This window comes from Styela clava, chromosome 2 (genome assembly GCF_964204865.1).
Source record: "Styela clava chromosome 2, kaStyClav1.hap1.2, whole genome shotgun sequence".
NCBI lineage: Eukaryota > Metazoa > Chordata > Ascidiacea > Stolidobranchia > Styelidae > Styela > Styela clava.
The window spans coordinates 24,698,239-24,711,993 of record NC_135251.1 but is presented as its reverse complement, the minus strand read 5'-3'; the positions used below and the strand labels follow the sequence as shown (position 1 = coordinate 24,711,993).

The following is a 13,755-nucleotide window of genomic DNA, read 5'->3' as shown; positions in this document are numbered from 1 at the left end:
GAATATGACAAATATTTTAGACTACCTGGATGCTTGCTTGCTACAACTCGATCAAATATATTTTGCTTCTTAGTGACTCTGTTCAATATTTGATTGACAACCTGTAACGTAGCACAAAAGTATGAATAATTTGGAAAAATGGAAAAGTAAATTTGGCAACTTTTTTCATCTAAAATCCATCCTGAGCAACAGCCTTTAATAACAACCAAATCATTTAAAAATGAATATGTGATAATTCATTGCTAAGATAGCCACAAAAAAATGCTAACCCACAAATTGGCTTGTTTTATTATTTTATATTGATCGTTGGTTATCTCAAACTAGAATGATCCGATCCGTCAATAGTTATGCCCAAAAAAAGCTTCTAAACCAAAAACAGTTTTGCTTCCTGTGGGTTCCATCTGCTATTTTATCCACCACATTATGCAACAAGAAAAAGAATTAAACAAATCAGAGTTTAATTTACTTTAAATTAAAATAGTCATTGAGAATGGTACATAGTGAAGCCCTTTGTTCAAGAACCCCATTGTACTGCTCCTTGCCCCCAGAGAGGATGGGGGCCCAGTTTGAGAAGCCCCATATTAGAGCATGTCTCTGAAAGTTACAGCACTGTAAATATAGCCAAGGTTTGATATGCTACCCATTTAATATGAAACGAATGGACAATCTTTGAAATATACAAAAACAGCAGTCATGAACATAAGGAATATAGATAGAAATAACAGAACATACCCGAATCAAGCTATTCAATAGAACTTCTGCTTTATCCCATTCCTCCCAGTCTAAGTAGACTTCTGGTGCGAGTGTAACTGTTAGTTCCAGAACACGAAGCAATGAAACGGATATCTCAAACAACATGTCAACGATTCGTACTTGCCGTAAAGACTGAGCATCGAGAGCAGACAATAATCCACCAGAAGCTGGGGATGCTTTTGATCCTTGGACATGAACCTGTTGCAAGACATTAAATATAACAACATTGTAAATTAGTTTAGAAAAACTTGATAAATTCAATATAAATTTCCTAATCATATGGTCTGTCGCCCGGTTATCAGACTATGCAAATAGTTAAACAGTTATTTGTATCAAGAGCCTGCAATTACGTGAACCCCCCTGTAGCAACAAAGAAAGCCAGTAATTCCAGCACATAATTAGCGCCCACAGGATTGAAACCTGCACAGGGCAATCCTAATGGGCCAACCACCAACACAATTCTTAGTTTTGTAATATAACCCAATGAGAAAACCAATATCAAAATCAGGGATTATATAAAATGCACTCATTTCATCAATACAAAATACTGGAGTTAGAATTGCATGATATACGGTAAGAGGTTTTTGAACGAAATAAAAACTATGTTAAAACTATTTTGAATGAGCTTCCAGTCTTTCCAAACAAGACTTATATAAGTGATTACTTCATTTAGATGAAATAGTAAAAAAGAAGAAAAACAACACCATGACAATAACAATCTTACTTCTTGCATTTGTCCGATAAATTCAGAAAAACACCAGTTGAGATGATTAATAATGCTGTGCACAAAATCGGATGACAATTTTTTATCATCCAACATTACATCACGTAGTTCATTCAGCAATGATGCAGAAGCATATGGATCTGAAAAATATATCAAAATATTAGATAAGACTTTTCAACTGTTATCTAGAACAAGGTTTCCGAAACTGGGGTCCGTCTATAATGTCTGCCCAGGGGGTTCGCAACAATATCAATAGAGTTTGTGTTGTTGTTGTGTTGGAAATGAAACATTGTCCTTACTCGTTGATTAGACACAGAAATTGAGACTGCATAGCATGGGAGTCCGTCAAAACTAAGATTCATAAATAGAAGTCCTCGACCCAAAATGTTTGGGAAACCCTGATCTAGATTATATTATAGTGCATTACATGTAAGCAAATAGCAATTGACACGATGTTTAAGTCAATACAAGCAAAAAAACAGCTATGAAAATCATAATATTCATAAAAATATTTGACTTTCACTATAAATTATAAATACATCAAAAGTTACTCCAGTTGTAAAAGCATCCAGATAATAAACTTCTACCTTTATCTCTGTTGAGCAACCTTTTGACTTTTGCTAAATATGGTGGATGATCATACCTCAATGCAAAACCCATTCCCTGGAAAAATAAAACAAACAAGGCATAAAAATATATAAATATATAAATATGGGGTAGCCTATGATGCCAACAAGGATCAATAAATTTGGAAAATAACGAACTATAGAAATTGTATTTAACGGAAGCAATATGTTAAAATTTTCTAAATGCCAAACTTTATCCAGCATGAGATACCAAGCAATGTGCTTTTTTTTTTCTATCAGGAGTTTCCATACATTCACTCCAAACAAGGCTCTATATAAGCATGTAAAGGTAAGGGGGTCCTTTTTGTGAAAAACAGATTTTACAATTCATAATTTTTCGCCAAATCTTTCACAATCTGAATGAGATGGTGGGCATGGGGTTAAATCACAGAGGTAGAATGCTCTAACAATTACACCACTATGTCCGTAATTTACAGTCTTTATTAATTTCTAGAGAGCAGATATATTTGAAATGATTTTGTGAAATACAATAACTTCCATGCTGTTCAGGTAATGTTATTATAAGGTTAGGGTACAATATTCCATGTGAAAATACCTAAGATTTAAGTAGCAATAATGGCAGGACATGGGACATGTGAAATATACCCAGTGTATAAAGAGGTTGTTAAAAAATGAATGCTTACTCTCCACATTGCAGCTAATATCCTGTGACCCATGCTAATCCATGGTTTATCTTCATCATATGCTGTTAACATACTTCGTAGAAGACTTTTCTTCCTAAAAATAATGGAGTTAAATCTCCAGTTTTGATAAACCCGTTTTATTTGGTCATTTTACAAGATTAGGACAGCCTTTCACCTCAAACAAAATTCAACCATTCACGAATATTTATTGAGTTTATGCATAGTATAGAAGTGGAATGCAGACTTCAATGAAAAAGAGTTACCGTATTACTTATATGACATCCTACAACGCATATTTGGTTCAAATAACTAGGCTCGACTTAATTATAGTGCTTTGGATATATGCTTCTCGGCGGGAGTGGCGTCAAGTGCTAAGCGTAAGGAATACGCTCGCCACCACACCTCAGATTACCTGCGTGGGTTCGCAGGTTTGAATCCCATGTGGTGTGGTGTTAGTTATAAGCAAGAGGATTGCTGGACTCCTCGTCGCCGTAAGGTGGATCACTTCCTTCACTATCAGTCCATGCATCTGAAAGCAAATCACTGCCTAACGTACCCAACATGGACTGGTAAGTGGACGGGAAGCCATGGTTCGCCATATGATTAAACTGTCCTATCACTTTTTTTTCTCTTCCCCGACTCCCAACGGGATAGATATGTTAATCATATCCTAGAAGGTGTAAAAAAACGATATACACCAAATTACAATGTCTTGTTTACACCGGTTATATTCTACATGATCTCAACATGAATATACCTGGTGGCATACCTGGTACACTGTGATTGACACACAAGTCGTAAACAGCTAATACGATATACTTTAAATGCATTATAAGCAGTTTATAATTCTGTTGTTTTGTCTCGAAGGAAGAAGAGTTTCATTTTACAGTCCCATCAAATCACATTTTTATTACTTTTTAAATTCATGAATAGTAACTTAATATAAATTTATCAACACACATGAAAAAATACAATAAACAAACTTACTCATTTACAGGCATCATTTCTATGGCTTTCACTTGTAAAGGATGAGTTACGAAAGATGCAAGCGTGTTAGCTAACAAAGTCTTGATATCTAAAAGACAGAAATCAGATCAACTTGTTATTGCAAATCTTAACCCGAAACTTTGTAGGTGTAAAACAAAATCTGAAATTTCATTGATCAGCAATAAAATGCAGATTGAATAAAATAGGTCCAACAATAGTTTTCTTTTAAAGTTACAAAGTCAGTTATTATTTCCTCATTGTGACGGCTGAAAGTAATAGAAGTTCTTTTCAACATTACCCTAGTGATGGTTCAAGCATGACCTCCATAAATAACAAGCAAACAGAGATGGAAAAGGATTCGAATAAAGGTGAAAAAAATCGGTCAATTTTAATAGATTAATGAATTTATCATTTACAAAAGTTTTCGTTAAAAAGATAGCAACAATTTTGCTCCTGATAATATATTTCTACACAAAAATGTCCATTTCATTTAAAATTTTTAATGAAGCTTCATGATTCAAGATTGGTTTGAATCAAATGTGAATGTGATATTGTTGACGATTTCATACTTACAAAACATTAACAAGCATATTTTAACAGAATTTGCTTAAAACTACGGCCACTGAAATGCTAAGAGCCTCTATAGATATAGATTTGAGGTGGATGCATTACGAGCCAACAAATTGCGATTGATGTGACATTTGAAGGAGTCAAAGATCAGAAAATCAGCTTTGATGTAGTGAATTCCAAATAACAAATAACTTATGGCATGCAAATTTCTTTGTTAAAAAGGGTACTGGCTGACATTATAAGCAAAACCTATCTTACATATATTCCAAGCATAACCACTACAAATGTTTTACTCCCGTAATTACATTAGCAACATACCAGTGTGTATTATCCTTGTATCACAGTGATGATGGCTCAAAAATAAAGCAAATTTAACTAGAACTTGTTTGTGATTCGGCAATAAATCGATTGATTGTGTTGGATGAAAATATTCTCTCAAGCACTTGAATAATCTGCAGAAGAGAGGGAATGTGAAGTTACAAAATACAAGTTGCAAAAATGAATGAAAAAGGGGATATAATCCTTATTTTAGGAATAATTTTGAGTAGGTTTAACTTGAAAAAATATCAATTCGAGTAATTGGAGTCCGAGTAGAACTGAATAACCAAAAAATGCCTTCTTTTAATTTTCTGAAAGCTGAATAAATATCCAATCAAATCGTTGTTTATCTTGACTTTGCCGTGTTTTCAAATTCAAACTTATTGAATAAACATCGACTTTTATTTATATTGTGTTGACACAATTTAGAACAGGGGTGTACAACAGTTTCTGGCAATGGACCAAAACGTAAAATTATTGTAATACTGAGGGTCGAACCATCAAACAACTCAGATTTTAGCAAATCATCTACAAGCTGATTTATGCATTTTTATGAACTGATTACAGCAGAACGTTATGCCAAAAGAGAGATAATTTTTATGCATGATTTTCTAGATTTTTGTAATGTCCATACACATATAAAGTCCCTCATGGGCACTCAAATAGGTTTCGCGGGCTGGACAGTGGCCCGTTTGTAGTGGGACATATTTTGCACCTCCCTGATTTACCATATAGGGTGACCCAAAAATAATCACAAACGTAACCTTTGTGCTAAGCGTCCTAGATATCTGAATCGTTGGAGGAAAACTTGTTGGGGTTCAGTTGTAAAATAAATTTTCTTCATTTTTATAAATGTATTGATAATAAAAAGTTTTTGGGTTCTGTTTTTTGGGTCACCCTGTATAGTGTATATATTTAATATTCCATATTCAAAAATCTAATTGACAGTTAACACCATTGAATAGATAATAACGGTTTAGCTAGCAGATAATTTAAAAAAAGACCAACCAAGGTACAGGAAATATTACTCTATCGCAGAAGTACAGAGCACTTTTTTTAAGATTTGATTTTAGCAAGAGTATCAAACAAGACAAATCATACCTTGTAGCTCCTGTGATATAGAATTCAGGTATAAATGAGAAAAGTGCTCCTTTAGTTGTCATTTTTTCCACAGTTTTCAAACATACTTGATGTAACCACCATAGATTATGCTGAGATTCCTGAAACAGAAAAGATTCGTTAGCCATTTTAAGAAAATATTCCGATTTTGAGATGTCAAATCAAATTAGATATGGTAGGATATCAGTTTTATCCCCAGAGAGAGGAAGGAAAAAGACTGCTCATCCATATTATGGCATACCATGACTTTTTATTTGAGTTTTCCAAATTGCAGGTCAAATATAAAAAGTGGGAGAAAAGAACCATATTTCCAAATTGATATTGTTATTAATAATAAACCATTTACTCAGAGCATAAATGCAAGGATATTCTCGACAACAAAAATCTACTTACTGGTGCATAAGTTGTGGCTTTCAACCAATCCATACTTCTCTGAATTTCAGTGACATGTTTTTGAAGTAGAACCTTAGATTGCTCCAAACTTTTCTTGATTTCTTCAAACTAGAAAATTAACAAAGATAAGGAAAGATTAAACATGACTGAACTTGACTTGACTTTGTCACATTAAAATAAGTTATATAACTGGCACAAACCTAACACAAATCAAATATTCATCATCGATAAATTATTTTTATTCAAATCCAAGATTGTAAAGTAGTCCAGATCAGTGGCAAAAAAGTTTTCAAACTTAGACTGGGCGACCAATGCAAGTATAACATTGATAATCCCTCCATAAGGTAATGAAGGTATAAAATGTGTGCTTGTGTATTTTTGAGTACCGTACCAATTAGAAGATTTAATTAGAGGGCGTGGTTAACTTTCGATTACTGAACCATAACAATTAACATAAAAGTGTGAACTCACAAGGATTAGGGATATACAATAGAAGTAGTGAATAAAGAATTGATTAAATGCAAAAATTTAAGGCAACACCAGTAGCCCGATTGAAAAACAAAATGATTTGAACCCTTCAGGAGTAGTTTGCCCTACTCTAGATCTACAAGAGTTTAACATAGAGAATATTGAAAATGATCCTAGCAGGATTTAACCAGCAAAGAAGAAAACAAGCTAAAATCTTCTACATTCCATTACATTAGTTTTTACCTCCAACGTCTAAACTGCATTTCTCATTCAATAAATATAAGATTCAAGTTATGAATATTGTACCTGCGGGTCGTTACATTTCTTCAGTTTAACATCAGTTTCTTTTAAACTTTTGTTAAAATCAGCGTATTTTGTTCTTGTTGAAACAATCTAAAGAAAAAAGCATCATGAAAGTATGTTTTATGAATCAAAATTCATCTGTACCATTCAGCGTGGACTGTGGCCTAGAAGTTAAAGCGTCAGACTCGTATGAAGACATTACTGAGTAATTTCTTGGGTTCGAATACCATGCCTACTACTTCACTCAGAGTGTAAAGTGTAATAAATTATTTGTAATGAACAATTCAGGTCCATAAAACATAGTAGCTCCTTATATAGCAGTAGCTGGTTGTGCTTAGTTTCATTGGAGCAAAAAGTGTATAAATATGTCACATAAAGGAAAATAAACACAGAAAGAAAAAGAAAAATTGATTGGTTGGCAAATCTCATTAGACTAGAAAGTTTCGATGTATCACGGTAAGAAAATTTATTAATTTTTTCGTTCCGAACATAGAAAAAATCATAACATCACCCAGAGTCACCAATGAGTTAGGTAAAACCAACTATTATCCTAATTACCTTATCCATTTGCTGATGTATTGACTGAGCATAAAGCATCACACATCCATCTGTGATTTCAAGTAGATACTGGCAAGTTGGTAACCATTGATCTTCATCACCGACACCTTTCTTTCTTGACACAGAAGGACTACCAGAAGATGAACCAAGTTTTGAACTTTGTTGTAAAAGTGCACGAGCCAATCTCATTACTGGATTATAAGATTCCATTTCTGAGTCTGAAGTAATATTTAGAACGTTAGTTGACGTAAATAATTTGTTTATGTTGGTGATCTCATTTGAATCGACAAAAAAAATACTTTCCAAATAGTTTTGAAATCAATGATAGTTACAAACCGTCAAAAGTTGACAAAGATGTGCCAGGACTACTATCAAGTAATTGTAGAAAAGCTCTGTGATCTTCTCTCCACGAATCAGAATGTGCACTTCTACTTCCCATTGTCACACTTACGCCTTCTTTTTCCAGCAATTCTGTGTCAAAATAATCAGTTCATAGAAGTTTTTATTCAGTAAAATACAAACAATAAATGGTCAATTTCAAAAGGTTTATGAGTTGTAAATATCATTTTATTCAAACATTCTGAAGGAAAACTTCGGTCTTGTTGATGACATTAACGGATAGTAATAATGGTCTTTGACACAGAGACATTCATAATTTAAACAAGAGAGCGATGCTCAAATATATGGACACAAAATCCAAAACGCTGTAGTACGGGTTTGCAATCTGTCACAATAGACTATCTGTACCCCAGTCTTCACGACTTCGCCTGACCAACAGACATCAACTTACGTGAAAGGGTACTCCTGTAGTATATGTACCAGGTTAGTTTATAATTTTATTCCGAGTATATTACGAGTTAGGGGATTGTCTGTGTTAGCCAAATGAATATAGTAGTTCATAGAATTCAGTCCCTTTACACAACTTGATGTAAGGTAGGCGAACAAAATTAGTTACCTCCATAAGTCCATATTGAAACATATACTTCTGGAGCGCCCGTGAAAGTGGAATTACCATTCAGTTTTTAATTTTGACTAGCCTTCTGTAATTGTCTCAATTTTGACATTGACGACTATCATTAAAATCACACTCTGGGAAAATTCAAATCTCGACTCAGAGCCCTGCTATTCAGTACGTCTAGTATTCAAAGCAATAAGTTTTATTCAATTAAACCTCTATGTTCTTGAACAAGGTGTGATGCAAGTCCTCCAGCTCGTTGTGTATCAGAGTAGTTCACCATTCCAGTATAAAATAACTCCGATGGTAGATATCCCTCTGAAAATAGAAATTGTAACAATATTAAACTTATAAAAAGAAAGACTAGATAAAGAGCAAATTGCCCACCAAAGTGGATCTATTTCAGCGTATCTCAAAGTGTGTGCCGCAAGAGATTCTCAGGTGTGCCGCGGATCTTTTTGGAATTTTGGAAAATAGGCATGCATGCAAGTGAGACTCAAGTATCTAGTATTCGACTGATAATACTATCGCATTTGCCTTATCGTTGTAGTAAGGGTGATGGTCTCATCACAGATGATACTTACCACTAGCAGGTATATAATTTGCTCTTGTCACAGTTGAATTATCCCATTGTTGTCGAACAACATCGATTAATCTTTGAATAAATGAATGAATGACGATTGCTGGGCATAAAGCACTTTGCTCCTGTGCAAAAAAAATATCAATAAAAATAATAATATGAACCACATTTTTTAAAGGCTAATTTTTTATCATAGTTTATTAAGTGAGTCAAATTCAAATATAGATCCATCAGATCTCGCTCAGCACTGCAAGATTTGATAATTTTTCTGAGGAAACCTGTTCAAAGCCAAGGCACAGTCACTCAGAAATGAATGTGACTCATCCCTGAGCAAAGTTATTGGCGACGGTCTGAATGCAAGATTTTCTGAAGGAATTTCCTCAAAGCAAGGCCATGCTCGGCAATGAAGGGAACTCATTCACTTATGGGATTTTAAAAATCAAAACTATATAATTTCTTCATTTTTGAAAAACAGCTTACTAAATCTTTGCCATTTTGGGTTAAAACTATCGAATTAATAAAATGATAAGCTAGCTTACCCTTGTGGTTGATACAAAACTTTGAGCCATCTTGCGGAATTTCTCAGCAAACAATTTGCAGCAGTTGTACTGAAAAGGAAGAATATATATATAATAATATATTGTGAACCACAACCTCTCAACCGATTACCAGTCCATGTCAGGTATAGGATTAGTTAGCCAGTTATTTGTTTCAGATGGAATGTTTATTATTTGTTTCATGGAACTCATGGTGGAGGAAGCCGTAGCAGAACAGTCGTTACGTGAACCACCCTACGGCAGGGGGAGTCCAGCAATCCTCCTGCACAAAATTATCCTCACAGGATTCAAACCCACACGAGATAATCAGAGGTGCTGAGGCGTGCGTATTCTCAACAATGTGCCACGCCGCCGAGCCTATATATGATATTTTGTAAAACGATTCTTTCCCTATTTATAATGATAAAACTAGGATAGAAATGTACAATATAAAAAATGAACAAATTTTCATTTTCAAATTAATAGAATACTTTTTTTTATCCTGTCCTAGAATTTGTTTGTCACAGAGCCGATTGCAAAAATGTTATATCTCATATTTTTATGATGTGCGGAATACAAGTGAATACGCGAGTTTTAAAAATTGCACTTGACTTTATTTACCATAAAGGAGATCTAAAATTTATTCTCACATTATCTTTATCTTCAACTTCTAAAAATGCTTTCAAAATGTCTCGCTGAATATCTTCAACAGCTGAAAAAAGCAACAAAATAAATGTATTCATGAATGTAAAATGAGAAAGATTCAAAATGAAGACTACATATTGATAAGAAAGGGAAAATTTCAGAAAGTTAAAAAAATTAAGAAAGTTCAAACTAATTCAGAGACTTCCAAGAAACAATAATATTCGTGTATTGATTAATGGTAAATTAATTTGTAAGCCCGATATCTATATGTTTACCTGTGATTCTTTCTTTCAAAGTTCTATTTGTCAAATTATCCATTGCATTTGAACTAGATGGAGGTTGTTTGATGTGGAATAAATATGGTATTTCATCTGATCTTTCAGAAGTAATCATTAATTAAGAAATATAATACTGAAGATAAAGAAATGAAGCAGAAAGCAAGGGTATATAAACAGGAAGATCACAAAATGATTAGGGTCGATAAAAAGTTGGTTACATACATTCCACATTCCGAATTCTACTTTAAGAATAACAGATTATTTCGACTTGATATGAAAACACCCCATATCCGAAAATTATTCCTTTAGAACATATTAGAAACAGCAGATTTTTAGGGTTTTGCCATCACCGTAAGTAAGTAAATAAAATGTATGGACATGGGAGTCAAATGACTAATATGGCCACCACCACTAATATTATGTCTACAAAGTTACGGACAAATAGAAAAAATTTATAAAGAATTTCATGTGTACAAAATTAGGGGTAAAATTATAGAGAGAAATTTGATAAAAAAGTATCCCTATGTATCACAACTACGTGAGTGATTTTGCAATTCAGACAATCATAGTAAATAACGTCACCTGTTGTCGGTTTGGTGAGGCTTAGAATTAAAAATTTAGGAGAATTGGAATTGCATAATTAGAAAAGATATGATCTGACCACTCAACCCCACGCCTTCTTACATGCTTAATTTTGATTGGTCCATTATCTACCAATAACAAGTTCAACAACATTTTATCAAAATAATTCGTAGGTACACTAACAATAACTGCAAAATGGATTTTAGAATAGCACACTATTCAGATAATGATGTCGCTATATTTCATTAACGCAAAATTTTAATGAATATACAAAAGGATATAATGAATACTCCAGCAGATGAGTTTTTGTCCTTGTATGTTTTGCCATTCCAAATAAAAAGTTGAGATATTTTTTCTGAAGCAAGAAATCTGGACGAATGTGAGCAGTTTTGAAATGTCTAATCACAGATGCAAGAAGATAATCAACACATTGTTTCGCAGAATTTTCCTAAAATTACAAAATAGGAAACATGAATATCGAGGACTGCGTGCTTGTTGTAGCGCTATGGCCTTGTGCAATAATTGACAAACAGGGTCCATGAGCATAATAGAAAATTAAAATGAGCGAAATATTTCCAAATATTTACAAATTGCCGAAGATCAATAATCTCATCTATTTTGTTGAAAAACACCATGTTTGTACTATTAGTCCATTAGTATAATTTATAGTAATAAACTTTTCTTGGTAAATTTACATATTTTTGTATAGCTATGAGATGATGGGAGATGTACAGAGTGGTCAGAGGTACAATAACATCTGAGAACCACTGGTCTAGTTCAAGTTGTTTATGTAAAACAAGCTATGGGGTAACACAAGATCTTGCGTATAATGGTTTTATTCACTTTCAGAAAAATGATTCAATAGAGCTCTTGATGCTGTCCGCACCTGGTTATCTTATTTATGCTGAAAGTTTTAAACTGTACATATAGAACTTCTTATATCATTTTCGTAAGGCAGTTCCTGTGTACAGATTTAGTAAAAAATCTTTACTTTATACAAAAGAAATTGCTAGTTACAGTTTTGACTGGATTCATCAAAAGGGTAACCAACTTTCAGTCAAATCATGAGCAAGGTCCATAACGATGAGAAGGTTTGTAAGCGCTACTCTAGTGGCTCATCACACCTCAAGGTCGAAAATTTCATGCCTAAAGCCTAACCCGTGGTGTAATGCCAAACTAAAACAATTCCTGACATTTCGAAAATAGTAGCAAATACATAAGGGTGACTGCTTTTACAGGGCCTTGTTCAGAGGGAAATGTGTTGACTGTCAATATAAAAATAGTTGAATAAGGTTTGGTCAAAAGTTGCATATTGCACCAGAAAGGTTCTGCAAAACATTGTTGATTCTTACATATTAATGAATGCTTGTTTATGTTTTATGAGATGAAAAAGAAATTTAAAGAAAATTAGGAGAGAAAAACAGGTAAATATGCAAAATACCTCCATGAAGTTCCAAATCCAATCTAAAATTTGTGTTAATAGGCCAGGACTGCTCGACAGTTCATACAAAAACGGAATCATTGACATTTCAACATTATAGCTTTCTTGCTGTAAAATTGAAGAAAAACAAAATAAACATAGCGATAATAAAAAAATACAATCAATAAAGAGATATCAATGAGATAAAAATTTAAAATATTCCGTCATACCAATATAGGAGAAAGTCTTTTGAAGATATGAGCTCCTATTATACATTCTGTGACTGGATCCAGGGCACTTGATAGAACCTGAAATACATTGGAAGTCTTATGGAATTAATAAATGATTGACAATCTGCCAATTTGTACATTTACATCCCTCAAACTGAACAAGAATTTTTAAAACATTGAAACTTATCCTCTTGTATTTACAACTATTTTATTACTACCAACACCCTCGGTTTCCGAAGGAGGGCCGGTAAATGCGATTTGCTAAGTGAGCCCCGAAAATTACCAGAATTATGTTAAACAAAACTAATATATGATTGAATATTTAGAATATTGTATTTATTATAGATGTTTTGTTTCTTATTTTAAAGGCTGTGTATGTGAATGGATCAATTTATTCTACCTTTCTACGTCGCTTGATTTCTGTTACAGAGTTTCTGCTTCTATTGTTACATAACTGTTACGTAACAACAGAGATAGACACTATTTGCTACAATTTCGTGAGCTGCAGTTTATTTATCTGATGAACAGAGTTTATTGAACATGAATGATTTTTTTAGTATTTCGAGGAAAACTCAGGCAGAGATGAGGAAGAAGAGTTGACATTGCCTTTATTTTTGGGCCTACATGTTTACAAAACTTTAAAAAGCGTTTACAAACTTTAAAAAGCATAAAGTAAACATTAACAATCACAAAATTGAGTTTTTATTTAAAAACATCAATTTTTTTTGTGTAAGTGCGCCGTGAGTTTTTTCACTGATAATAAAGTGAGTCTGGGACTCACTGACCTACACTGTAAAAAAGAGAATATTTATCAAATCCATGTATAACAAACACCCTCTTGAAACTCTGAATATGAAATTCTGATTTGAATATAAAAAATAAAACTTACGCTTTTTTCAGTCTTTACATTAATTAATGTCGATAAGCTTCTAACAAGAGTAGACGCATTCCCAAGAGAATCTGGTGGACTCTGAAAATATATTTTTTGCTAATAAATAATGATAATAAAAACTGATATCTAGTGGCTTTTCATGTAGAGCCTTTTATAGTCTATAAAATGCATGGT

General features: G+C 33.3%; 1 protein-coding gene across 1 annotated transcript in view; it reads right to left on the bottom strand.

Annotated features, from left to right (window-relative positions):
- Nucleotides 1-13,755, bottom strand: part of LOC120336763 (E3 ubiquitin-protein ligase RNF123-like) — a 57,945-nt gene that overhangs the window by 32,048 nt on the left and 12,142 nt on the right. The window contains exons 9-29 of the mRNA XM_039404520.2: nt 13,579-13,659; nt 12,690-12,767; nt 12,481-12,588; nt 11,321-11,487; nt 10,455-10,564; nt 10,185-10,246; nt 9,538-9,606; nt 9,003-9,123; nt 8,635-8,736; nt 7,800-7,934; nt 7,464-7,681; nt 6,909-6,995; nt 6,135-6,242; nt 5,724-5,842; nt 4,623-4,756; nt 3,735-3,822; nt 2,748-2,841; nt 2,065-2,140; nt 1,478-1,617; nt 733-951; nt 26-101 (exon numbers count right to left, since the gene is read on the bottom strand). Of these exons, the coding sequence (XP_039260454.2) occupies nt 26-101; nt 733-951; nt 1,478-1,617; nt 2,065-2,140; nt 2,748-2,841; nt 3,735-3,822; nt 4,623-4,756; nt 5,724-5,842; nt 6,135-6,242; nt 6,909-6,995; nt 7,464-7,681; nt 7,800-7,934; nt 8,635-8,736; nt 9,003-9,123; nt 9,538-9,606; nt 10,185-10,246; nt 10,455-10,564; nt 11,321-11,487; nt 12,481-12,588; nt 12,690-12,767; nt 13,579-13,659 (2,392 nt within the window). The remainder of the gene's footprint in view (nt 1-25; nt 102-732; nt 952-1,477; nt 1,618-2,064; nt 2,141-2,747; nt 2,842-3,734; nt 3,823-4,622; nt 4,757-5,723; nt 5,843-6,134; nt 6,243-6,908; nt 6,996-7,463; nt 7,682-7,799; nt 7,935-8,634; nt 8,737-9,002; nt 9,124-9,537; nt 9,607-10,184; nt 10,247-10,454; nt 10,565-11,320; nt 11,488-12,480; nt 12,589-12,689; nt 12,768-13,578; nt 13,660-13,755) is intronic.